The sequence below is a fragment of the Nelumbo lutea genome, chromosome 5, assembly GCF_056320005.1.
Source record: "Nelumbo lutea isolate HS-2025 chromosome 5, American lotus-T2T, whole genome shotgun sequence".
Classification (NCBI taxonomy): Eukaryota; Viridiplantae; Streptophyta; class Magnoliopsida; order Proteales; family Nelumbonaceae; genus Nelumbo; species Nelumbo lutea.
This window is the reverse complement of record NC_142688.1, coordinates 44718512-44745400: the sequence shown is the minus strand read 5'-3', so window position 1 is coordinate 44745400 and position 26889 is coordinate 44718512. Positions and strand designations below refer to the sequence as shown.

The 26889-nt window shown below is 38.7% G+C and overlaps 1 protein-coding gene across 2 annotated transcripts; it reads right to left on the bottom strand.

The window, feature by feature from the left end:
* Positions 1-310: 310 nt before the first annotated feature.
* On the bottom strand, positions 311-24884 carry LOC148852086 (DNA ligase). 2 transcript variants are annotated; one of them, XM_088946001.1, is made up of 9 exons: positions 24614-24884; positions 19816-19921; positions 3590-3897; positions 3370-3475; positions 2920-3282; positions 2748-2827; positions 2537-2661; positions 1540-1767; positions 311-620 (listed from the first exon to the last, which is right to left on the bottom strand). In XM_088946001.1, exons 1-9 carry the CDS (start codon positions 24733-24735, stop codon positions 598-600), a joined length of 1461 nt encoding a protein of 486 aa, XP_088802127.1. In that variant the 5' UTR covers positions 24736-24884; the 3' UTR covers positions 311-597. The 2 variants fall into 2 exon arrangements, with proteins under 2 accessions (XP_088802127.1, XP_088802128.1); XM_088946002.1 differs by having other exon boundaries at positions 2748-2824; positions 24614-24855.
* Positions 24885-26889: the final 2005 nt, after the last annotated feature.

Sequence of the window (26889 nt, the reverse complement as noted above, 5' to 3'; positions counted from 1 at the left end):
TGTATCGCATGGGTCCCGACTAGTATATGCTAAATTCAAGGAGAAATGTTCCCAATATATGCAGCTGAATGCCCATGATTTTAAAGAGCTATTGCTTTCAAGAGATCCCGTCTCATCTCTCTCATTAACTTCATTCTTTTTCGACCCTAAGGTCAAAACCATTTAACTCAAACTCAGTGGATACAAATCCCTATGAGGGACCCATGCACTGGAACTTGACTTAAGACTAAGAATAAGCCAAAAGCAACAGATTAAGAAAACAGTTCTCCAAAATAACGGATTAAAAAACAAAAAAAAAGGACAGGAATAATTAACTAACAGATCATTTGGTACCATTTTCACTATCTCGTTTATAGCCTAATAACATAGAGAATATTATACACATGTAAGGATGGATCTCTAATAGGTCTTTACATACAACCCAGAAAAATAACAAAAAAGGAAAAATAAAAGGCTCAAACTCAGCAAATGCCGTTCAAAAACCAGCTGTTCCTGCAAAAACGGAAAGAAAAAGAAAACGAAAAATAAAAACCGTATTCTTTATCAACAGGACATCTGGCATTCCATGTCCCGGTTTGCAATTCTTTTACTTCAGGACTAATCACTCTCATCCTCAGCATCTGAGAAAAGAAAGAAAAATAGCTGCCAATCAGGAACATGTAGTGAAGGACTACTAACAAAAATATACAAAAGAAAAGCATATAACAAAGGGAAAGACTACGCAAAGATTGAGACATGCCCATAAAGGAAGAATGGCAAGAAAACCATATGGGGGAGTGCTAGAAGAGCTCAAGTATACCCTGATGGGGCAGTTTGGTCAATAATTCTGGATAAAAGACCGCAGAGGTTTTCAATGACCAAGGCAGCCCTTTTGTGTAAGTTGTGAACGTACATTGACCAAAAGAGCCTCTCATGGAGTCCAATTGAGTTTTACTAGTGACCTAAAGGATATACCAAGTACCAACCCCAACCCTCAAAATCCTGAACAGAAAGAAAAAAAAAAAGTATGCCTAAACTGCGTAAGGATCCAGAGAGAAGTACTTGGCTGACCAATTCTGAATCCAGTGGGGATGTTTCACAAAATGGTTAGTTTCTTTTGAAAACAAAAACAGCTGCCATATCAGCCAAAAAACAATATAATTTCTCTGATGTGGTAGTTGTTTTCGTTTTCTAAAACAAAACTAACCAAACTGTCTGATGTAACAGTTTGTTTATATTTTCAGAAAGAAAACCAACCATGTTATCGGATATGGCAGTTGTTTTTGTTTTCAAAAACAAAACCAACCATGTTGTTCAACACCCCCTAGATTTACCTACCAATCCAAGGATGACAAGTCTGTCGCAAAGTAGTAAAAAGAATGTAATATGAAAGATCAATAGCACTTATGTCAAACAGTTCATGCAACAATGGCTGGATGAGCATGTTATGGTACTCCCAAGAGGGGCATGGTAAAATACGAGCCACCAAAGTCCCTGTTATAATAAAGCAGTACGTACGAAGAAAAAGGGGCATTAACCAACATATTTATATTCACTTACCTTCACTCATGCCTTCACTATTACTAGCATCATCCTCATCATCTTCATCATCATCATCACCATCAGCATCATCTTCCTCTTCAGTGCTATCAATCTCTGCTTTTTGTGGCTTTGGAGGGATTACATAACTAGCAGTGGACCTCCTGCGGGAACTTGACACGATATTGCTCATGTCAATTCCCTCAAGCTCCTTTGCTCTTTCCTTCTTCTTCCTAACCGTCTTGATTTCTTAAGATAAAGATCACACAAAGTTAATTGGCAAAAATTAGAAATCAAGATCAACATTTGGTGGATGGTCTGTTGTAGCGTAAATCCAGTCATATTCACCCAGACCTGAGGGGATTGTGGATTTGAAGTATGGATTGTGTAGTGTAGCCCCATGAACCCAAAACATAATAATAATAATAACCCATGCCTTCATATTTATGTGCATGGATTGACCAAAGCATGTTATTATGTTACCCCAGTCAATGGTCTTGAGTATCTACTTTTCAGTCACCATAACTAATCAGAATGGCACAAATGCAGTAATATTAAAGGAAAAAGTCAAGATGCATATCACAAAATACTGAACAAGTTTAAGAGTATAAAAATAGCAAAAGCTTAGAATATTTTATTTCACCGAAAAGATCCATAGTGAAAGAGATGAAATAACATAGCAAATAATCTAGTAGGCATGCAAGCTCAAAACCTAAAATCTGAAAATATCCAGTAGTTTGCAGCAGTGAACACAATGACAGCTTTAGCCTCCAGGAAAAGGTGAGAGGCAGTATGCAAGAAATATACTAGAATAACAAAGTCAACACACCTATGACCCAATCAAGGTTGAACATGAACACCTAATAAAATAGAAAAGCAAAAATAATTGATTAAATAAACAAAAGAAATCCATCAAGGTGAAAAGAAGGAAATTTCCCAAATTGGCAATAGAGATGTCTTACATTTCCTTCCGGGAACTAGGGTTAAACAAGGGTTCTAGAAGTTGGTCAAGGCTCACCTTTTTCAGAAGGATTTGTAGAGAGTCCTTCCTTTGCAAGAATCTCTTCCAACTCCTTTATAAGGTATGACTCACGTTTATTCTCAGGAGCCTGCTTAGCTCTCTTGTAAACTGAAGGAGGGATGCTGTAATTCAAGAAAAATAACAAACCAAAGAACTTGTGACTATTAAAACAAAAGAAGATGGCAATGATAACAGTGAGTCAGAGTACCTCATCCCACACGATTTGATTATTGATTTTAGATTCTCCACCCGTTTACCATATACATTATTGGAAACTTCTCTTTTCTTCTGCATTTCAATAAGATGATTTACATACAGAAGTTCAATTAATTTGAAGTTTATAAGAAATTCCTTAGAAATAACAAACAATCATAAATCACCTTGACTGGCTCATCAGCAGAAGACTCAGACTGACCGTCTTCAGAAAAGTCTTGACCATCTTTAATGTCACTACTTTCCCCTGACTCTGATGTTGGTTCTACGGGTCTCTTCCTCTTGTTGCTCGATGCTTTAGTTTCTTCTGCAGAACTTTTGCGGCTTTTTGATACTTCAGAGCTTCTTGATCTTCCTTTTGGAGCAGTTCCCCTTTTAGGTTTCACCTCATCTTCATCAACCTCGCCACCTCCACTGTCTAAAGACTCAGAGCTTTGACCTTTGGTATCTCTTTTAGATACCTTCCCACGAGAAGCTTTCTTTTTTTTGACCCCATTTGCAGATTTGGCAATTTCAGGAGATTGAATTACCTGGCATATAGCAAATAAGTGACACTAAATTTGGACTCTATGCTACAATCAGTTGCAATGCATTTACTTCAAAAAAAAAACGTGTACCTCATCTAGCAGCTGACTTATGAATTTTTTATAGGGGTCAAGAGAATTTTTTGCAAGTCCAAGATCTTCTTCCAATAACCGACGAGCTCCTACCATGGTGAGTGTCCTGAAATAGTATGACAAGTACTTGGATAATTACCTAAACAGCAACAAGTGTAAAAATAATAATAATAATAATAATAATTGGCTGACAAGCCATTCAATAAATGAAGTGGCATACTCAGAATTTTCTCTGAAATGAGCAGCTCTTTTTTTGACAGCCTTCTTTATCATTTCCTCACTAGGAACATCAGACTCGACAACTTCAGATCCCTCAGTTTCATGAGGTGTTTTTCCTTCTGTCAAAAGACCTAAAACTGGTGATCCTTCCATTTTGTCCCCATCTTCAGAATTATGATCTTTTACTTCTTTCTTGGGCTCAAGTTCTTCAGGTGACCTTTTGGTTTCTTCTTTTTCTGAATTAGTAGCTTCTTCCATATTGTCTGTTGATCCCTTGGAAACATTCTCGTTATCATGACTTCCAAAACACTGTAGACATTCATCAACATAATGTTTAGTCAGACTACATTCCATGTCAATAAAATTAATTTAGTAATGTAGCACTACTTTTTATCAGTAACAATTACTGAGCTTTCTCAAAGTATCTAAATAGAATGTATTAAGTACATTGAAATGTGACACCTTAAACAATCTATGAACTTGCAAGGCACTAAAGTCAGGCTAAAGGAATAAAAAATGTCATCAAGGAACAATAAACAGGAGAAAAATATCAAGATCCCTAGCAATGAAATCTTTGTTATTTGTGGCAAATCTCAAATGGCCTTGAAAAGTAAGCATTTTTTCCCTTTTAACTTAGATTAGAAGAAAGGAAGAAAGATGAAATTTCACTAGTTATCAGGCTTTATTCTCGATTGGAACAGCAAAAAAATGATTAATTCCCAAACCAAATGAGCCAAACATTATAACAAATGTAATTAAAACCATAACATATAAATGTTTATTTATAATTAAAGAAAAATAATTGGAGAAGGTCAAAACCCACAAAGAAACAAAGAATACGAATCTCTCCAACTGAAAGGACACTACAACCCCCTGCATGATTGATATAAACAAGGTTCAAAGTATTGATACACCTTTATGTATCGGCAGAGGTGTATTGGTACTTTGACCAATACACATTGTATTTTTTTTTTGTTTTTTGTTTTCAAATTTTAGTTATGAATAATTACACACACACCCCTCCCATAATATATACACATGGTTTTGTAAAAACACCTGTAAACAGGTGTATCGGGGTTCAAAGGTACGATACACCCCATATTGGGCGTATCACGTCGATATTTTGAACCTTGGATATAAGTGACTCTGAAAAGACTACTGGAACAGACCAACAAAAATCAGTTAATCAGTTTTACAAGAGGAAGCCACGTCAGCAGAACTAATCGTCCACTTACAACAGTTGTAACAGAAAGAAATCAAATATTGTAAACAGTATAAGTAGTGAAGCACAAAGAGAAATAAGACAGGAATTCTTTTGGCATTAATCTCTCTCTCTCTCTCCTTCCAACAAATTCAGGAGGTTGGCTCCCTCAAAGAGCCCTGAGTTAGGCAGGTTCCTAACAAGTTGGTATCAGAGCCAACATGACCAACACAAGAAACACGTCAGTAGACACCTGAGTGGATCAGATGGAGGTAGAGATCCATCGAATGTCTTCAAATCTCAAAGAAATGAAGGAAGGTTTCACTGCTCTCCTCAATCGGATGGAGCAAGTGGCAACGAACAACGACAAAGGAAGCCAAGAAGAGCGCAGAAATGAAAACAACCGCAAAACAGGGCCGGCGGCAACAAGAGCAGCCAAAATCGATTCCCTCATCTTCTCAGACGGCGACCCAACTCTCTAGATTCTCATAGCCGAACGGTACTTCAATTACCATGAGACACCTTGGCAAGACAGGGTAGCTCTGGCTTCTGCGCATCTTTAAGGGGAAGCTATCCTCTGGTTTCAATGGTACCGACGGGGGCATCCTCGTCAAACTTGGGCAAACTTCACTGATGCCATGACTATCCGTTTTGGATCGTCTAGGTTCAAAGATCATGATGAAAGTTTGGCAAAGCTATGGCAGGTGGGATCAGTTAAAGATTACTAGATGGAGTTTGAAAAGCTGGTTGTGAGAGTCCAAGGGTGGACGGAGAAGGCGCTGGTGGGAAGCTTTGTCGGCAGCCTAAAAGAAGAATTGCGACTGGAAGTGAAGGCGATGCAGCCCACTTCAGTCATAAATGCGGCAACGCTAGCAAGATTGTACGAGGATAAGTTCGCTCGAGCAAGAAAGGTACGGCCATGGGGTCTAGGAACCAGGACGACAGCACCAGACAAGGAGGAAGAAATATTGGGCCTAGGCCCATTGGTTCCTTTCAAACGGCTGACCTAGGCAGAGATGCAAGCCCATAGAGACAAAGGACTCTGTTACAACTGTGAAGAGAAATTCGGGTCGGGCCATCGATGCAAGAAACAACAAGCATTTCTCCTCCAAACAGATGCTGAAGCGGAAGACAACCTCACCGGTTTACAGAGAATCTAACCCAGGGTGGGAAATACAACCCAATGGCACACCTGAAATATCTCTACAAGCCCTTATGGGACTTGCGTCCCCTCAAACAATGAGAGTTGCAGGGCTAATCCAGGGACGCCAAGTGTCAATCCTCATAGACAGTGGCAGTTCCCTTAACTTCATAACTCAAGTCTTGGTGGATAAAATGGGACTCTCGGTTCAACCAACAACGGCTTTCACGGTTCATGTGGGTAATAGCCTGTCCTGCAATAGCATTTGCATGGGCTTTCCACTAAAAGTTCAGGGTCACCAGTTTGCAGTGGAGCGGATGTGGTGCTAGGCATTCAATGGTTAAGACAACTAGGGCCCATGACCTGTGACTGGGCCCGTCTCACCATGGACTTCACATCAGGGAACTCTACAGTCCATCTACAAGGTCAAACATGCAAGGGTCCAAGGCCCATAAATCTTGAAACATTAACAAAGCAAATGGGAGATCTGGATCAACCCATATTCATGCACATGGACTCAAATTGGACCAGCCCATCTTTAGCTAACAACAGCCCAAATGGGCCTAGAGACTTCCAAAGCCGCCTACAACTCCTTCAGCAATATGGCAGCGTGTTCGAAGAACCCCAAGAATGACCACCGCATCCCCCTCATGCCAGGAGCTGCCCAACCAATGTAAGACCTTACCGATACCCTTACTTTCAAAAATTTGAAATCGAAAAGCAAGTTCAAGATATGCTTAAGCAAGGGATAATACAGCCCAGTCACAGCCCATTCTCTTCACTGGTATTATTAGTCAAAAAGAAGGATGGGACGCGGCGATTTTGTATTGATTACAGAGCCCTTAAAAATATCACCATTAAAGACCAATTTCCAATACCGGTCATTGATGAGCTGCTTGATGAACTCAGTCAGGCCACCATATTCTCAAAATTAGATTTACGAGCTGGATATCATCAAATAAGGGTACATAGGGAGGATGTTCACAAAATGGCTTTCAGGACACATGATGGCCACCAAGAGTTCCTGGCCATGCCATTTGGGCTGACCAATGCTCCAACCACATTTCAAGCATTAATGAACGACATATTCCGGCCATATTTACGTAAGTTCATCCTTGTTTTCTTTGATGACATATTGGTCTGTAGCCCCAATTGGGAGGAACATCTGAATCATCTATAGGTCACCCTTGAAACACTTGAGGCCCACCAATTGTTAGCTAAAGAGTCCAAGTGCTCCTTTGGACAAAACCAAGTTCACTACTTGGGACATGTTGTAGAGAACGGAATTGTAGCGGCCGACCCAGATAAAATCTTCAGTATAATGGGCTGACCGCAAACCAAAAGTGTGAAAGAGTTGAGGGCCTTCTTGGGCCGGACTGGGTACTACCGCCGCTTCATCAAAAACTACAGCCTAAAAGCTACCCCGTTGACCCAATTGCTGAAACAATATGCTTTTCACTGGTCAACCTAGGCCTAACAAGCTTTTGAGCAGTTAAGACAGGTAGTTGCGAGCCCTCCAACATTAGCATTGCCCGATTTCACAAAAGACTTCATCATTGAATGTGATGCCTCCGGTCAAGGTGTTGGAGTTGTTCTCATGCAAGAGGGGCGACCACTAGCCTTTTTCAACAAGGCCTTACATCACAAAAGTGGGCCAAATCAGTTTATGAACGAGAATTAATAGCAGTGGTCTTAGTAGTCCAACGTTAGCGATCCTACTTGCTCGGTAGACGGTTCATAATTCGGACCGACCATCAAAGTTTGAAGTTCTTATTGGATCAACCAGTCCTATCCCCGGAAAAACAACAATGGATATCCAAGCTACTGGGGTACGACTACATAATTGAGTACAAAGCAGGGGCTGCTAACCGGGTAGTTGACACCCTCAAATGGCACCCGCAACCATTTTAGTTACTAGTATCTTCCCCAACTTCTCCACTCCTGGATCTAGTTCGAAAAGAAGTCCAATCCCATAGGAAGTTACAGTAATTGAAGGTCCAAGTATTGGCAAATCCCTCACTGCACCCCAGGTACACCATTAAGAATGAGCTACTCTTCTTCAAAGGACACCTGGAAATTCTGGCAGATTCTACTCATCTTAGGAAGCTCCTGGAATTATTCCATGCCCCACCCACAGGTGGCCACTCCGGCATCCTACGAACACAAAAACGCATCACCACACATTTCCATTGGAAAGGCATGCGTACATCTATCCAAAACTTCATAGTCAGGTGTGTAGTATGCCAACAAAACAAGTCGGCCACTACAACACCAGCAAGCCTCTTGCAACCACTCCCATACCAACCCAAGTCTGGGATGATATATCAATGGATTTCATCACAGGATTGCATGTTTCTACCGGCAAAACAGTTATCCTTGTGGTAGTGGATAAATTGACGAAATACAGTTATTTCCTACCTTTATCACACCCATTTACAGCAGTCACAGTTGCTGAATTGTTCCTCCGGGAAATTGTGCGCCTACACGGGCTCCCCAGCTCAATTGTATCAGACCAGGACCCTATTTTTTGAGTCGTTTCTAGGCTGAGCTTTTTCCCCTGCCCGGGGTTAAACTCTTCAAGTCAACTAGCTACCACCCCCAATCTGATGGACAGACAGAGGCGGTTAACAAGAGTCTCGAAACATATCTGAGATGCTTCGCGGGAGATCGACCAAGACAATGGGTGAAGTGGATCCACTGGGCTGAATGGTGGTACAACACCACTTTCCATAGCGTCATTGGGATGACACCCTTCAAAGCTCTATATGGTTGGGACCCTCCCCCTCTACTTCCTTATGAAAAAGGGACCACCATAGTAGCAGCCTTAAAAGAACAGTTGATGCAACAAGATGAGGTGTTAAAGGAACTAAGACATCATCTCTTACAGGCACAGGAATGGATGAAGCACTCCTATGATAAACATCACAAGAATGTCCAATATGAAGTCGATGATTGGGTGTTTCTCAAATTACAACCTTTCAGACAGATTTCAATTGCAAGACGACAGTGGAACAAACTCAACCCGCACTATTTTGGACCATTTAAAATCCTTGAGAGAATAGGGTCAGTGGCCTACAAGTTGGACCTTCCGGCAACATCAAAACTGCACCCTGTATTCCATATCTCCTCACTGAAGAAAGGGTCGAAGCCAGGAGTCATTACAAGTGCAACCCTTCCCACATTTTCAGATGAAGGACAAGTACAGACTGAGCCAGTCCGCATCATTGATTTCAGATGGGTACGCCGGGGTGGAAGAGTCATACAAGAAGCATTAGTTGCTTGATCTAAACTCACAAAAGAGGATGCAACTTGGGAATCCTACTTAGATTTGCAACCAAATTTTCCCACATTACACCTCGAGGGCAAGGTCGCTCTAAAGGAGGGGGGGGATTGTAAAGACTACTGGAACAGACCAACAGAAAGTAGTTAATAAGTTTTACAAGAGGAGGCCACGTCAGCACAATTAATCGTCCACTTGCAACAGCTGTAACAGAAAGAAATCAAAGATTGTAAACAGTATTAGTGAAGCACAAAGAGAAATAAGACAAGAATTCTTTCGGCATTAATCTCTCTCTCTCTCTCCTTCCAACGAATTCAGGAGGTTAGCTCCCTCGAAGAACCCTGAGTTAGGCAGGTTCCTAACAGACTCCTGCTCATTACAAAAGTTAGGAAAATGAAGCCCTTCAAATTCCTTTAAAATAGACACCCAAATAACCAAGGGTTGTTCAAATTTCCTACATATCTCAAAGGCATCCCAATTGTTTCCTTCAAAGATTCCAAAATTTCTCTCTCCAAATCAACCAGCAAATTGCAAATGGGATGAGGTTCCACAAAATGTACCTTCTTTTACTAAAGTCTCTATACGGCCAACAAACAATCAGACAAGCCAAATCACCAGGAGTGATCCACAAATGCCCAAACATTTATCAAAAAAAAAATCCAAGAATGCCCAAATAGCTTAATGATTTTATTATATGCTTTATTAGAATAATATAACATTTTACATATATTGTTAGTGTCAATACGATTGATTTATGTGTGCATGCTTCTCCACCAAGCATTTGTGTGTGCATATGTATTTTTCAAAAAAAAAAATGAGGACACTTCAGTTGTGTTTGGTATCATTGCTGTTTCTACCCAAAACATTTTGGGTTGATCAACATAAATCGACAAACAATTGTTATTTGAGGATATTTATGGTTGAAATGGAATATCTTAAAATGCATGTGTTAGAGGCTGTTTTTAGAAACATAAAATTGGTGTTTCTTGCTCCAAGGGGTGAAGTCTAATCATTCTAGCTGAAATAATTCTCACATGTGATGTGACAACACATCTCTCACCAATTTGTAGTGATCAATCCAAAACATTTCAGGTAGAAACAGCAATTGTACCAAACACAACCTTTTTTTTTTTTTTGAAAGATCAAAGGGAAAAATCATTAAAACTGAAAAAAAAAAAAAAGGTTGTATATCTCAAAAATAAGGTTGTCTAGTTGACAAACCATCTACAGAACAGAAATTGCGCTGAAAAATAACCAAATTACATGGACTCAGCTCCAAAGAGCTCCAGAATCTCAAACAGATGAGACACATTCAATTGACCAAACACAGGAAAATGTCGCCCAAGCTGCCATCAAAATGCCCAATTCTGCTACCAAATCCAATGCTACACCCATTCTCCTCCCTCCTTCCTTCTCTCAAACCCATCATAATCCAGATAAGTACCTCATTTTCCTCTTCCTCCCCCTCTTCTTGACTAACCATCAACTCCCAAGATCACTCAATCTCGTTCAATCCCTCCTCTTCTCCCCCCCCCCCTCTTCATCCCACCCCTTTATCTTTTCTAGATATTCTTCCCTTTTCTTTTTCTCCTCTTTTCTCTTTTTCATACTTCTCAAATGCCATTTTCGCAAATCCTTCCCCTCCCCAAAAGACTAAACCAAGAGACTTTCCTATCTCTACCTCCCTCTCCACCAGTTTATTAATATCCACCTTCCCATTTTGAACTATTTCCTTGACTTCTTGGTCCCCATTCTTTGAAGCTTCTCCTTCTTCTCCTTGTTTACCTTTTATTCCTTCTTGCCTCTGTTGTATTCCTTGAATGTTACTGTCAGCATCAATTTCCAAACCATTTGCAACATTGCTTTTGATCGGACATTTTTGAGAACTAGAGTTTTCCTTAGCTCCTTTCATTTTGTAAACTCTCTTAAATCTGCAACATGGACCATTCCCGACCAATCCTTCCTTGAGATGATGAAACACCTTGGTAAGGCAAACAAGTTGACCGTTACTAGAACCTCTCATTTTCCTTAATTCCTCTGCCTTTTGGTTCTCAGAATTAGATTGTCCTATGTTAGTTACAACTCTTCTCCTGCCTATCTCCATCCCCAACTTTCCAATAACAATTGAAGACCACAACCCTTCTTCTTCAACGTCCATCCCTTTATTTATTTCGTCACTTGTTATCTTGCATGTTACCTGAGCCACCCCCCTACTATTGACTCTACATGCAAGTATCCTTCTCTCCAATGCATTTCCTTAACATAGTTTTCTTCAGTTTCATCCCTTTCCGCCACTTCATCACCCTCCTTAGTCGCATCTGAACATTTAAATCCTTCCTTCTCAAAGTTAATGGTTGAATCTTTAGTACCATCATTTCTTGTGACCCTCCTTCATTAATCCATGGAAGGGCATGAGAGTCCTTCTCTTCTGAACTTTCTTACCCCTATGGGCATTTCGCAACCCTCGAAACTTCCGACCCCACATATTTCGTTATCACTCAATCCTAGATTTCCTTCCTCTTCCAATAACTATCGGAAGCTCTCAAAAAAATTTGCTTGAAATTTCTTCATTTTTTTGCCCTTAAGTACATAACAGAATCCCTCCTCAACCTTCTTCCCCACTTGAACAGCCCACCGTGAGAAGAGAACCTCTCTGGTCTCCTGCATTTCTGTCAGACAACCAGGGTAGCCTTCGAAGGAGACGACACATGCAAAGCTTTTGACGTCACATGCTTACCATTTAGGGTATCTGCAATAGTAGAGATTAACTTCCCATCTCTCGGTCCATCTGACCCAATATGCCCGACCTAACAGTCCGAAGGGCAAGACCCACCCCGACCAACTTCTCGACACTTCTCCACTTTGGGCTCCTTAATTTTGTTTTTATTATTTTGAACCTGCCTTAATACGTCCGAATATTCCCAACGCTTGGGGGCATTTCCTCTTCCCTGTTCTCGAGCTTCTCTCGCATCCTTTTCACTCCTTCCAACTGAGCATCTGCGTTACACATCATCTTCTTCACACGGTTTGCTAGTTTTCAATAGCGACGCTTCAACTTCAGACATGATCCAGACTCTATGCCAGCAGCCATCCACCTGCACCTCCACCGATCTCAGGATGGCTTCAGGATCCACCCCTGCTATTTCCATTCTTGAAGCACACAAATCATAAGTATCCCGCTCAACTAGTATTCCTCAAATGGCATTTGCAACCCAGAAGCTTCAACAAAATCATATCGACTGCAAAACACTTACTGTTGCAATTTAACGACCACTGCTCCACTGAGAGCAAACCGGCGCAAGTTACTAATTCCTGTAAATCAGCTATCTCTTCTTCCACTTCAAGGAGAGCCTTATTGTTATCGAATGGTCTGATAGCCATATGAACCTGATTGTCTAATCTCGTCCTCAGCACCTTCAAAATCAGCTTCCAGTCATCAACTTTCTTATCAGATGTTAAAACCAGATTTTTCCCCCAGCATTATTTCTCGTCAGCTAGAACCACCCGTGGAGCCAGCTTCGGACCAGCCACTGTCGTAACATTGTATCTCTCTTCTTCAATCTCACACCCTTTTAAATCCACTTTTTTTTATCTATTCCTTTTTGTCTTTGTTTTAACCTTCCAACCTTGATAATCCTGAAACGCCTCGGTTAACATGGACCAACCCCTACTCTAATAGCCACTTGGGACACAAATCCTCTTTATTTTTCTACTTGCCACCTTTTCTGTGAAGGCAATGAACCAACCTCGTTTCTTTTCATCACTGCATCATAAGTCCTTCCTTCCTTCTCAAGCCTATTCCTCCATTCTGGTAACCTAGTAGCATTTACAGCCACATCCAAGAATCCTTTAAACCAGGTTACCACCTCTTCCAACATGAACAAAGAGATCCAGTTTTCCTCGTGAAGTTCCAAAAAGCCTGTTCCTTCACATCTTGACTCTACCAACCTGAATCTCTTTGCTTCTATTGAGATTTCCTTTGACCAGGGTCCCTCATGTTCAATCATTAATCAGCTAAGATACATTGCCTTCCTGTTCTATACTTGCCTCTCCTCCATACAAGGAGAGGTGTGAACTTTTCCATCAACAAGGAAATATACAATCATGTGAAACAACTTTGTTCAGGGTAGGACAATATGACCAGAATTTATCGGCCATACCAGGATTAATTTCTTACCCAGCAGGTGTATGGAGTTACATGCAAGCATTGAAGGAAATAAGATGCATTACAAAAGAGAGATTAAGGTTCCATTCGGTTGGGCTAAGCAACCCCCATAATAATCAGAATTACAATTGAGCCACAAATAATTCAGATTTACGCACCCCTTGTTTTGCAAAATAATCAGCTAAACCATTTGCAGACATCCATTCCCATTGGATGATAATTGACATAACTTTACTTAACCACTTAAATCTTTTCATTGATTCCCTGTATTTCCAAGTCACTGTTTCCAGTTCTTTCAGCCATCCGACTATCAATTTAGAATCACATTCAATTTGCAGTCTATCATAATTTAGATCTCTAGCAAATCATAATCCTCGCAGAAAATCTTGGAACTTTTTCCTGATAAAAGAAAATATTTTATTAGAATATGGAGAAACACAGCCACTAGTATCCCATGGAGAGGCACAAGCTGCAACCTCTCCAAGAAATCAAGACCAAAAACAAACTACAACGGTGCCCAATGTTTGTATTCAGATTCTTGAAGAAAAGAGAAAGAAAGAAAGAAAGAAAGAAGAAGAAGAAGAAGAAGAAGAGAGAGAGAGAGAGAGAGAGAGAGAAAGAGAGAGAGAATAGGGTGGCACACACACTCTACCCAGCCCATCAAACTGATATTTATATTAGGGCAACAATAAAACATGAATGACAAGTGTCTTAAAATAAAAGAAGGTCCAGGCCCATTAACACTTAATAACAGTACAGGCTGTACAGCCAACAAGAAATAGACAAGTTATAACAAAATGGGCCAAAGCCCATACTGTTAAGTCTCATAACGCCCAACACAATTGTTCCTGTTTCCTTGTTGCTTGACTTAACTATCAGTCACAGCATTTGCTGATCTCCCCACCCATTGTATTCTGACACAGACTTCTTTTCAGCCACTTCAATTTCTTAAGTTCATTCCTAAAAGCAAAATACCAAGACTCTGGGTTCTGTAGCCACCCCAAAACCAAACCTTGGAATTTCCTTCTATTAGTAGTTGTTCCACTCTTAGCTGTACTGCAAACTGTACCCAAGGGCAGCTAGTAATTCCATCTTAGTGGAGTCCCCCACACCTAAAGGGTGTATAAGAGAACCACATTTCCACTTTCATTCCTTAGAACCCCTCCCAGTCAAGGTAAACCAGCCCAAAAGGACCTGGATTACCTTGACTGCTGCCATCAAAATTTAGTTTCACAAAACCTTCAGGAGGGAGTGTCCAACGCATACACACCCTCTTCTTCAAAGAGGAGCACCTTTCCATTGCTTCCCAATTCCTCTAAAGATCATTAAAAGAGAACTGATGAAATAATTTCAAGGATTTCAGACAAAAAAAAGCCCTATACAAGATACGCTCCTTCAGTTCTTGTTGCTTCTCTCCTTCTCTTTGAAGATCCTAGCATTTCTTTCTTCCCACACTGTCCAAATCATCTTGCACACCTCCACATTTCTTCCTCTTCGTTGGCACCAAGCAAAGGTAAAAAGATCAAAAAGCATGATTACTTCTGCTGGCCCATCCAACCAGCACCCAAAGATCAAGAAGAAACAATCCCACAACTCTGTAGTAAATGAACAAGAAATTAGAAAATGGTAACAATCCTCACCATGAGACCTGCAAAGAGTACAACAAATGGGAGAGATACAAAGATAAGGTCTTCTCTTTTGTAGATTATCCAAGGTGCTTACTTTCCCATATAACACTTCCCAACATTAGGGGGAATAGGCATGCACCAAACTTCCTTAAAAGGAAAAGCCCATTGAGATGAAGAATGACAAAGGGACTTAAAGAAGGAAGCATAGGAGAAAAGACTAGAGAACTGAGGTGTCAAAATCCTTTTGTCTAGTTCAGAGGGGTCCAAACAAACTTTATCAAGAAGCCTCAATAAATTGGTTAGACTCCCAATCTCCTCATCCCTTAACCCCTTACATAACCCAAAATCCCAAATTGGTGCCTAAGGAGTTTCCAAAGGGGAAAAATTTTTGACACAAGCTCTTTTTTATACCGATAGACAATGAATAAGGATGAAAAGAGGTCCTTCAAAGGAGCATATCCAACCCAAGTATCCACCCAAAAAAAATACCAAGTTGGCATCACACACATCATGCCTAATAAAGTTACGAAATTGAGGAAGAATACTATGAATTGCCTTCTAAGTTGTTGCCAAAGATGCAGCCGAAATGGCTCCAACATCCCACTCGTTCTCCAAGTGACCATGAATATTCCTACCACCTCATGCCACAATCTCTCTCTAGGGACCATCTCTACAACTACTTCCCCAATGATGTTGTGTTCTTTTGCAATAGATTCCCTATTCCCAAACCTCCCTTCTCTTTACTTCTACACACCAACTCCCACTTATAGATGATCCTTTCTACTTTGCCCTAGTTCCCAAAGGAAGTCTCTCGTCAATTTCTCCAGTTTATTGGCTTCCCTAGAAGGAATCCTAAAGACTGATAGGAAATAGGTTCCTAAGTTAGCAAGAGTGGCTCAAATCAAGGTGATTCTACCCCGTAAAGAGATGAAATTCTTCTTCCGCGATGCCAATCTCCTTTCAAACTTCTCTACAACCGAGCACCAAAAACTACTCTCCATAGGGTTTTCCCCTATTGGAAGTCCCAAGTAGGTCATAGGCCAAGTAGATAATAGAACAATCTAAACATCCTACAATAGCCTCCACCTCTCTACTTTCCAAATTTATACTTGCTACACTACTCTTTTCAAGATTGACTCTTAGATTGGAGATCCTTTCAAAGCTTTCAACGAATATCTTTATATTCCTCACCTTCTCAAGATCTCCTTCACAAAGAATTAGTATATCATCTACAAATTGAAGCTTGGTAATTGGAACTCCATCCCTACGTATTCTCCAACCATTAACTATAATCCCCCTATTAGCCTTTGAGATCATTCTTCTGAGCACATTTCAAATATTAAAGTAAATAGGAAGGGTAAGAGAGGATCCCCTTGGCCCTTGCCTTACACCCAACAAGTTGGAAAGAAGTCCTTTACCACTCCATTAACCGAAATAGAGAAATGACAAGAGTTGACACAACCATGAATCCACTTACACCACCTTTTTCCAAACCCACAGTTTCTCAAGACTTGTGATAGGAACTACCAATCCACCAAATCATAGGCCTTTTCCAGATCCAGCTTACATACAAAACCTTTATTTTTAGATCTTCTCGTTTCCTCCAAACACCAATTAGTTATCAAGATGTAGCCTGTAATTTGTCCCCCTTATACAAAGGCCCATTGGGCTTGGCTGATTAAGGAGGGAATGACTTCTTTAACCCTCAAGGATGGAACCTTAGCTAAAATTTTTAGATACTAGTCACCAGGCTAATTGGCCTAAAGTCCTTGGGGTGAATAGCAGCAATCTTCTTAAAGGACTAAGGCCAAAAAAGTGGAACTGACTCATGGGCTCACTATGTGATTATCTGCAAATTCTCTAAACACCTCACATAAAACATCTTTCAAAATATCCCAACAATCTTGATAGAAGAAGGCCATTGTAAACCCATTTAGGCCCAACGCCTTAAACCTATCCATCAAAAACATTGTCCTTTTAATCTCTTCTTCTTCAAACAAACAAAGAGGTGGATTAATGGTTACAAGAAGATATGCATAAATAAAAAGTCATGGGTTCAACTCTCACCATTAGCATTATTAGGTATTGATAGACTAATTATTGAGGGTGATTCGAGAACAATTGAGATGTGACTAATCTTACTAGTTAATGGGCAAGGCCCATAACTTAAGCGGTTACTCAATTACATTAGTTGCAAGTCAATTAGGCCTGAATAGTGTATGGTGAGGGACCCACAAAGCTCTCATATTAGTCTACAAGGGTTTGGGCCATGCATAGAAACACATGAGCCAAATTCACTAGGTGAACCTAATGAACCGTTAAGCTAATCAAATTGGGCTTAGTATGGCCCCAACACTTAAAGTGTAAGTGATCTTTGGTCTCACCCATCCTATGAAGCTCAAAGATAATGGATTAATATAAGATATAAGACCATAAGGTTTCAGTCCTAAATGGTATTTTGCTCTCAACCTCTCAGCCCAAAACATTTAAACACTTCTCACACCTCTTCCCTAACTATTAAATGTAGTGTCACTCTCTGCTTAGATGGACCCTAGGATTAAAACCTTTGCAAACCTTTGATAAAATAACTTATTATAAATACAAATACATTTTGCAATATGATTTCAAAAATAGTTGAAATCCATTGCCAACAATTTTAGGTTTCCATCATAGTGTAAACCCAAATATTCTCTTTATCTTATAGAGTGGTAAATCATATCACAATGATCACCCACTCGAGTAATGTTCCAAACTGCTCCAATATACCCAAGTATTTGACCCTTAGAGGATCTCACCGGTTGGCATATCAAAAGTAATCTAGTTCAAAACATAATGCAGCATCATTGTCCATTTTGGTGTTAAGTGCAACTTTCTTGTTTTGCCCATATGTCTCTAAGGTCCAAGGCACTCCCAAGACCTCGCACATTCCAACTGATAATTTTCATCATTACATCTCTTCTAAAGACCCTTCTTTCACCTGTCTCCACTCCTTAGCTTGAGATCTTCCTCCTCTCTCCCCTTCCACTAAACTCTAGGTTTCCCTCAATTTCAAAAATTAATCTTTCCACCTCAATTCTTTTTTTTCTCATTTCTCCCTTCCCCTCATCAAGATCAGCCTTTTTAATGCTCCTATCAATTATCGGAGTCGACTCTACCCCTTTACCCTCATTTTCTACAGCAGCCTCTACCTCCTTCCTCGCCAACCCCTCCTCCCTCCCAATATTCTCTTCCATGTAACCTTCCTTCTGCCTAAGCTCCTCAAAGTCCATCCAAATCAACCTCCAAATTCTCTCTACCCTCCCAGTGCCTTACTAAATTCAGACCCAACCTTTTCTTTTAACTCCTTATTGACACCTTCAGCTCCACCCTTAGATTTATCACTCCTTCAAGATGAGATGCTGGAGTATCTGCAACAGGCTCAGCACACAAGTCAGTACCAACAAAACAAATGGGCATTCATACCTGGGCACAAAGAAGGCAAAAGAGGATTATTTGGAACTTGGAGTTGAGATTTTACATCTTAGGCCATGTTCTCCCCTCTAACCGGACATTTGCAGTGGGATGGTTTGGGTTAGATTAACATCCCCATCTAATCTCATCGTGAGAGGACCCTGTCTCTATATCTCCCTTTCTGGCCTACCTTCACAAACCACATGAGTATCCTGCCTCTCTGTACTAACCCCCATATGGCACTGCGATATTGGGACAGCTTCCTCAACAGAGGGGTGTAACTTGCACAGCATCAGAAACAGCTAATTCAACCCTCCAACGCTCCATGACTCTACCGACATCAATCTCTTTCTCTTCTAAAAACAGGATTTCTGTATTAAAGCCAACAGCTCCTCATTTTCTACACCAATAGGACCTGAAAAAACATCAAGAATGTGCCCTTCAGTATTCCTGAACATGCCTCCTATACAAGCCAGTCCTGGGTTTCCAAGACTACTGCCATCAGAATTCAAATTGATAAAACCTTGTTCTAGGGGACTTCAATCTACAACCAGTTTGTCCCTAACAGCGGAACTTCTAGCTACAGTTTCCCAGTTTCTCCATAAATCATCTAAGGAGAAGTCTGAAAAAAGGTCTGAAGATTTAGCCCAATATATAGCCCTGTTAACTACACATTCCCACACAGCCTCCTCAATTTAGCCAAACGAGGGTTACCGGGGCATAATTATTTTAGGCATCATTTAGGTATCAGTTAAATCTATATCTAATACTTTAGTTGTTAGATCAACACTTTGAAATTTGGAAGCTCTTTCTTTAATCCTGCTTCTTATAATAGACTTGATTTAAAAATATACAAAGCTTTTTTTTGTGAAATCACAATTTGTTCTCCTCTCCAAGGATCCTTAACAGCCATATTATCTGACAGATTCCCCACCTATTTCACCCCTAAGTATTTCACTTTAAAATGCCTACAGCTAAATAACACCAAATTTTGGCAAACCTTAAAAGCTAGGAGACCATGCCATCCCTGATTCATACTTACCATCATCTGTTTTCTTAATTATTAAGAGAAAAAAACTTTCTTACTCTATTATTAACAATAATCCTTTAATGCCAATAATTGTTAGAACAACACCTGTCCCACACTGAAGTGCATTGTGGTTCATTATTTTAATTAATTTAATGTTAAGACCATGCAGTATGTGATGCCCATGTGAAAACAGTAAAAACTATAACCAAGGAAATAAGGTCAGAGTGTTCTCTTGAAAACGTAGTAGTAGTAGTAGTATTGATCATTATCTTTTATGTGATAAACTACAATGAAATTTATGGAAAAGGAATTTCTCAAATAGAAAGAGGTACCTCTTCCAAACATTGCTTAATGAATCTTTTATGAACATCCAACGCAAACTTTTCAAAACCCAAGTCCTTCTCTAACAATCTTCTCACGCCTTCTAAAGTTAAAGAACTGTCAAAAAGATAAATAAATAATAAGAGAAAAAAAAATAGTTCCTAGACAGTCATGAAATATCACATAACTATAATATCGTTACCTATAACAGAAACACAACAGGAACTTGCAAAAGAGAAAGAACAGAAGAATCCCTACCAAGGCCAAAATGAACAGCCCCCAAAAAAGGAAAAAAAAAAAAAAAAAAGAACTCGGGCAGAATCCACTCCTAACAGATTTCTGAATATTCACAAAGACGGTCACCGAGTGCCCTACATAGTGTCCACTCTAAATAAAATAAAAGTAATTTCTATGATACCTGAAAAACTTTAAACAATCAGAAACCCATGCGAATTTGAATAAAAGCAGTTGATTGGTTACCAATTGGATGAGACCAGTTGATTGGTTATTAGTTTTTAGGCATCATACCTTTTCGGTTATAATAGTCAGACTCTAAAGTAAATACGTGTTACATTGTAGACTCCATATGAAAGATAGATGATTACGTACACAAATTAATGGGCCCTTTATATGCATGTATGCCTGTGTTGGTGCACATGTGTGGGCATAGCTTTGATAATAGTAATTTGTCAAATACTTCGAGGACAAAGACCCAGCCATTTGATGGATTCCACCCTAAGAGAACGCATACAAAGTTAAGCATGATAATATGAATCTTAATCTGATTTATGAACTGTCCTTGGTGCTCTTCAGTATTTGCAGTCAGACTTTTTCTGGTAATTAGTATTTGCAGTAAGACTTGTCTACCATACATATTTAATCTCATGGTGTTAATACATTTCAAGCCAATTTTTCAACTTTTGGCACTAGTAATGTCCATTTTCAACCCATTTGTTGTGTCCTAATCATCTCAATATTGAACATGGGGCAAGTTTGGGCCTCATATAATCATAGTTGTCAAAGCATCACCTGGGTGGAAAGGCACCCTTTGATGGGAGCCTACTGGATGCCATTGAGCCATATTAAGAAGAGGCCATCTAGGCAACAAGGTAACCACCTAGGGTACAAAACTAACAAGATGGATAGCTTACTGCAATTTTATATCTAGGCTTGCATCAAATTAGCATGTGGGTTGATATATTTTACCAGATACTACATAAATTGCTTATGGTTTATATTAGGATTTTACTATTAAAGTATTAATATATAGACAATCCAATGCTTTTGAGTAGAGAAAAATAAACAAGACAGAAGTGGATGACTGACCCCCCTTCAGTTCCTATCAAAAAAAAAGGGAAATCTCCCAGAAGCCCCTTGCTTTGCCAATGTATCGCTAGTCCATTTTCTGATCTTCTAACCCACCTATAAAAACACCAATCTCCCTTGCTAAATAGTTGATTTCCCTCACAAACTGTCTATAAGTCCAGACCCCCAAGCTGTTTGTTTGTATCCATCCGATTGCCAGCTTAAAATCTCCCTCCACCTCAATTTGATGGAAGCCCAAATGCTTAGCCAACCTTAGGCCTTGAAGTAGAGCCATCATATCCATGTTTTAAACATACCTCATATTTGATATGTGTGTGTGCCATGTGGAAAACTAGCACTCCCATGTTTTATTTAAAATATTTTTTTTATTTTTGGATTCAAATGATGGGCAATTATTTATAGTATCTTTTTTACTATCCTCATGTAAATATCAATTATCAAACCCTTTTCGACCAACACTTTGCCAACACTGATGGAGATTTGACTGATTAAAAGGAAAAAAAAAAAAACCAATGGAGATTGGAGAACTAACACTTTATGGTTAAAAACCTTATTATCCTGTTACAGTAAGCTTGGAGGGACCATTGAAGGATAACTACAGATTCAAGTATTTTATTTATTTTTTTATCAGTAACTGATTTATTGATCATATGGAAAATATACTATGTATGTTATGTGAGACTTTCCAATTCACATTTTACAACAGAGTCAGCCCATCAATGCTCTCCAAACTCCAATAGCTCCTATTAGAGCTAAAGTACGTGAAACCCAAACATGGTTTTATTTTAGGTTAAAAGGCACCTTAGGTAAATGTCTGCCTGTTTACTCCTTGAGCTAATGAATCTGCAAGGGCATTTGCATAGTGGGATAACCAAAAAGCCTCTGCTCTGGAGTTAGCCAACTTTCTTTCTTAAATGGTTTGATGTCCTAGGTTCCATAGCCCTTCCACTAGTGGTCCAAGCATCAATCCAAAGAAATTTAACAGCTTGCAACCTCAAAATAGGGTACAAGATTCAACCAAAGGAGCACATGCATATACAAAAGGATTTCTTGCCTTCTTAATTGAGTCAAATAGGGAACTACCCTACACAACCTGCCAAATTTCTGCCTTGTCAAGGGATGATGTGGCCAATCTGAGCCATTCACAAAATATGGGATCTTCTGGATTGGTCAACTTCTTGATGCTTCAGTCCACCTCAGCCCAATATCTCAACATTTTCTAGTATTTTCTACAAGTAACATTCTCCGGTCAAATTTCCAATAACTTTCATATTAAACTTGCCCAAAAATCAAGGTTTGTTCTGACCACATGGCAAGAGTTTTGGGGCTCAAATCTATATAGACTGCACCCTACACTTCAAGCAAGTGGAAGGCCTAATTTCATGCCTCCGTGTTAAAACATTTCTTGCAAGTTTTGACAATATCGTCTCTTGCTGCATGGGCAATGGAAAAGCAAAGCACCTTTTCTTCAGCATTTTTTAATTAGGAATTAGCAAATTCAATAGCCAGCATTAGTGTTGAATGGATACCCCACCTTTAGAGGGTTGAGGGGACTTGTGATTCAACAAATGTCTGACTCTCCCAAAATACATGTTAGACCCAGCTACAGTGAGAATTAGATGGATTTACTAAAATGCCTACCACGTCAACTCTCCAAAATTACGAATACTAACTTTAAATGCCTTTATGTAACAATGATCCAATCACTAAACTGTCCAATAGGATTCATTTGTATTTTACCAATTTACACATAACTTATAATCCTTTCTTTATTAATTTATTTGGTCTTTTCCAACAAAACATCAGAATTAGGAAAACAATGAAAAAAACCTACAAGTTGTTATGCTTTTGGAGCTCTATGAATTTCAAAAAAATGATATTAAAAATTCATAATATTTAATATATAAATTAAATAAATAATAAAATATTGTTTATGTAAGATTTCTCCGCCAAATCCTACTTTTTTGAGTTCACTGAATCAGACTGCCAGGCACATGTCAGATTCCAAAATACTGGATAACATTAATTGGGACAGGTCCAAAATGTGGTTAAGAAAGAGTTGGTATGTCCTAGGCAATGATATGTGATTAATCCAGTGATTCCACTTTCAGGTGTGTTAAACTTTGATTTCAAAGCATGTTTCAACCCTATCAAAACTAGAACGTTTCGGGATTCCACACAAAATCAGAGGAAATTTTATAGTTCTGATTTTCATTTTGATAATTAACTCATAAATATCGTTAAGAAAGAAAAGATCATGCTGCATACTCAACTAGGCAGCAATCCAACAGAAACAAAGCAACGCCCCTAACTAGATGCCCGGCCTAGTACAACTATAGTACAACTATAAAGAAAAAACAAAAATGCCAGCATCAAAGAAAAAACAATTACAAATAGATGCCCGGCCCTGGATAACCCCAACCCAACTGTGTTTCCAATCTAATACCTGTCTGACTCTGACCTTTGTATTTCTTTCCAAGTCTCTCTTTCTTCTCAATATCTTTAAAAACCATTTCTATTTCATGTAGATTTCTCTTCTATTGAATGCCTTGCATATTTCATTATATTTACTTCTGAAACCAGAACAAATGCAAAAGTCCAAGACTTCTGATGGAATTTGAAACCTTGCCTTTGATAGGAAACCTAGACTGCCAACATCATCTACCACATTGAAAAATTGTTAGGTTTATTTGGTGGGGGGAGCAGAAAAAAGAATCCAACTGATCAATTCAGAATACTTTGTTCCATATGCCTTAGTTTGCTAGACAAATCATGTAGCAAAAAGTGTAGCTGATCCAAGAATATTCTACATGCCCATTCTGGATTGTGGTACTGGTTTTAAAAGAGCTCTGCTTTTTTCGCAGAGACATCATCTCTGCCCATGAGAGAAATTTCGACCTAAACAGCCTTCCACATGGCAAAAAGAAGCCACAATTTTTTAATAGAAATTTCTTTCCTTAACAACCCCCCCCCCAAAAAAAAAGGTGAATTTCTGGCTCCACCCCATATTCGTACATATATCGAATTTAAAGAATAACTACAGAACGAATCTTCGTCAAAAAAAAAGAAAACCTTACTCACCAGCCTAGTTTTATGCTCTACTTGACTTTCCTTTCCAGTTTTACTATTTACCAGCTAAGTTTCACTGTTGTTAAGCCCGCCCTCACTATCAACTAGTCGAATACACTGAAAAGACTGCAACTTATCTCACAAATTTTGAACTTTTAACGAGCAAGAAACTCCATTTGTACCCAAAATTAAGATTTCAAGGAACACCTAGGACAACAAGACGAAAAATCCCAAACAATATCAAAACAAAATCAAATGTCATACAAAAACCAGAAAGAGATCACATCCAGAGAGAGAAAAAATGTAAAAGAAAAATAGATAATTAACTTCAAAAAACTAATTAAATTCAAGTATGAATTCATGATAGTTCGTTTAGTTGAAGAAAAATCAAAAATTCGAAGATGAAAGTCTTACTCGGCCTGTTCCTTGAAATGCCCTACTCGTGCGCGCATAGCGGAAGTAATCGATCCCTCGATATCATCTTTCGTCTTCTCCGTCTTCTGGTCAGCGTTCTCGCTCTCTTGCGCCTCCCCCATCTCTCTCTCTCTCTCTCTCCACTAATCTCCTGCACAGAACGTCAGAACCTTTTAAGACGAGCGGGGGAACGAAGAACTTGTTCTAGTATTTCTTCACTCACCCTAGAGAGTAGATGAAGGCGTATGAGACTTCTTTAGTTCTTTTATTCAAAATTGATTCCGATCGAACAACAAAAGTAGTCTTACGAGTAGATCTCAGACGAAAAAATGGCACCAAATTAGATTGAACGGTTGGGATGTAGCTTCGTGTAACATAGGAAGAGTGGCTAGCTGCAGAGAAGGAATAATACAAAAGTTATTAATCCCCGGTCCAAACAACTGGGAGTTATTGGTCCAACCATATCTTCTTTTATTTAAATACACGTGGAAAGAACAAGTCTTGACTTTACAATATTTTAGCCACACAGATATGTTAAATGGAAATTTTATATATATAGCCATATTTCTTTTATGATTTCAGCTACTGTTCAATGCTGTAAACGGGTCGGATCTGGTCGGTACAAGGTGGTATTAATTGGTCTTATTGATTGAACAGATCCGTAATCAAACCAATTATTAATCGGGCTGACCCGATTGGTCCCGATTATACTTGACATTATTATAATTCTTAATGGCTAATTACTTGCAACTTCATTTTTATAATATAACCTTACTAATTGATAAAATAAATGGTTTTAATCAAAACTATCTTATATATTAACTATAAAATTTATCCTTCTAAACATAAAATATAATAAAATTTGTAAAAAAAGGAGTTGACCTTTATATTATTAACTATGGTGTTGTTTGGCACATTTTGTGTATTTTGGTTTATTGAAAGCTTAAAAAACCAAAAAATAGTTTTTTTTTCATTTTGTATCGCATAGATCGAAAGACCAAGACAAGTGCATGGAAAGTATGGTTGTCAATTAGACTAGATTTAGTCCAATCTGATCCAGTCCAATACTGGTCCAAATTCATACAAACCAAGTCCAATCCAATCCAAATAAAATGCAAATGGACTGGATTGGGTTCAATCCAATCCAAAATGAATCAAACATCCAAATAACATGAGGAGTCTAGAAAATATATAAAAAACTACAACACCTACTGCAATCCAATCCAATCCAATCCAATCTAAAGTGAATGAATAAAAGCAATTTTGAAAAAGTGTTTGTAAAATTGCTTTCATAAAAGTGCTTTTGTAAAAGAGCTTTCATAAAAGTATGTTTTATAAAAGCATTTTTATAAAAGTGTTTTTGTAAAAGTGCTCTCGTAAGTGCTTTCATGTAAAAGTACTTTTATAAAAGTGTTTTTTTATAAAAGTACTTTAGTAAAAGAAGAGAAAGTACTTTTCTTTCATAAAAGTACTTTTATGAAAGTGCTTTTGTAAAAGTGTTTTTCACAAAAGTGCTTTCATAGAAGTGTCTTTATGGCGACTTCAGATTTGATCGATTTCGAATTGGACAAGGGTTTGGCCTCATGATCGGGTTATTGAAAATTTGGTTTAAGTCCAATTCAGATCGATAAGAATATGGACCAATTTATTTTGGATTAGCCCAATCCAATAATTATAATGGACCATCCAAATCCAATTTGATAAGCTTTGAATCAGATTGGATCCAATCCAAAACTGGTCCCTTGACACCCCTAATTGAAAATAACCTTGCAACTATTTTTAATAGCTCGATAGACAACAACACAAATTATGGGCTTGAAAAATCTACTAGGTTGTTGAAAGATTTACCTAAAAAGACTTGCCAAACAGCCCCTATATGATAAATTAGGATCTTAATTGATTTGGAGCAATAACGACCAATCTCAACCCAATTATAAATCAAGAGACACATACCAAGGAACAAGCTCAATTGGTTTGGTTTTATCGAATAGACCAGATCCATATTTTATGATTCATTATCAAACCATTTTGCGAAATCATGTTTATGAAATTAGAAATTCAAGAATGCATTTCTCGCTTCACCTTGGTAAAAAAAAAAAGAAAGAAACATAAAAAACATTGTACGATATCTTGTGTATCTTAGGGGTTGTTTAATAACAACTGAAAACCTGAAAATGCTACACTAAAAAATCTATCATTTTGTCTCTTAGTGAATAAGATTTTAAGGAGGTTGTGAAGTCCTTTATGGCTGAAACTGAAGTTGGGTAGACCACTAT

What these genes read in the sequence shown, in the direction of transcription:
- LOC148852086 (XM_088946001.1), bottom strand. Translation starts at nt 24,735, where the DNA reads ATGGGGGAGGCGCAAGAGAGCGAGAACGCTGACCAGAAGACGGAGAAG. An exon ending in TAAGTCAGCTGCTAGATGAG is followed by an intron (nt 3,283 to 3,369) that starts GTACACGTTTTT and finishes GCTATATGCCAG; the next exon opens with GTAATTCAATCTCCTGAAAT. An exon ending in TACAAATCCTTCTGAAAAAG is followed by an intron (nt 1,768 to 2,536) that starts GTGAGCCTTGAC and finishes CTTTATCTTAAG; the next exon opens with AAATCAAGACGGTTAGGAAG.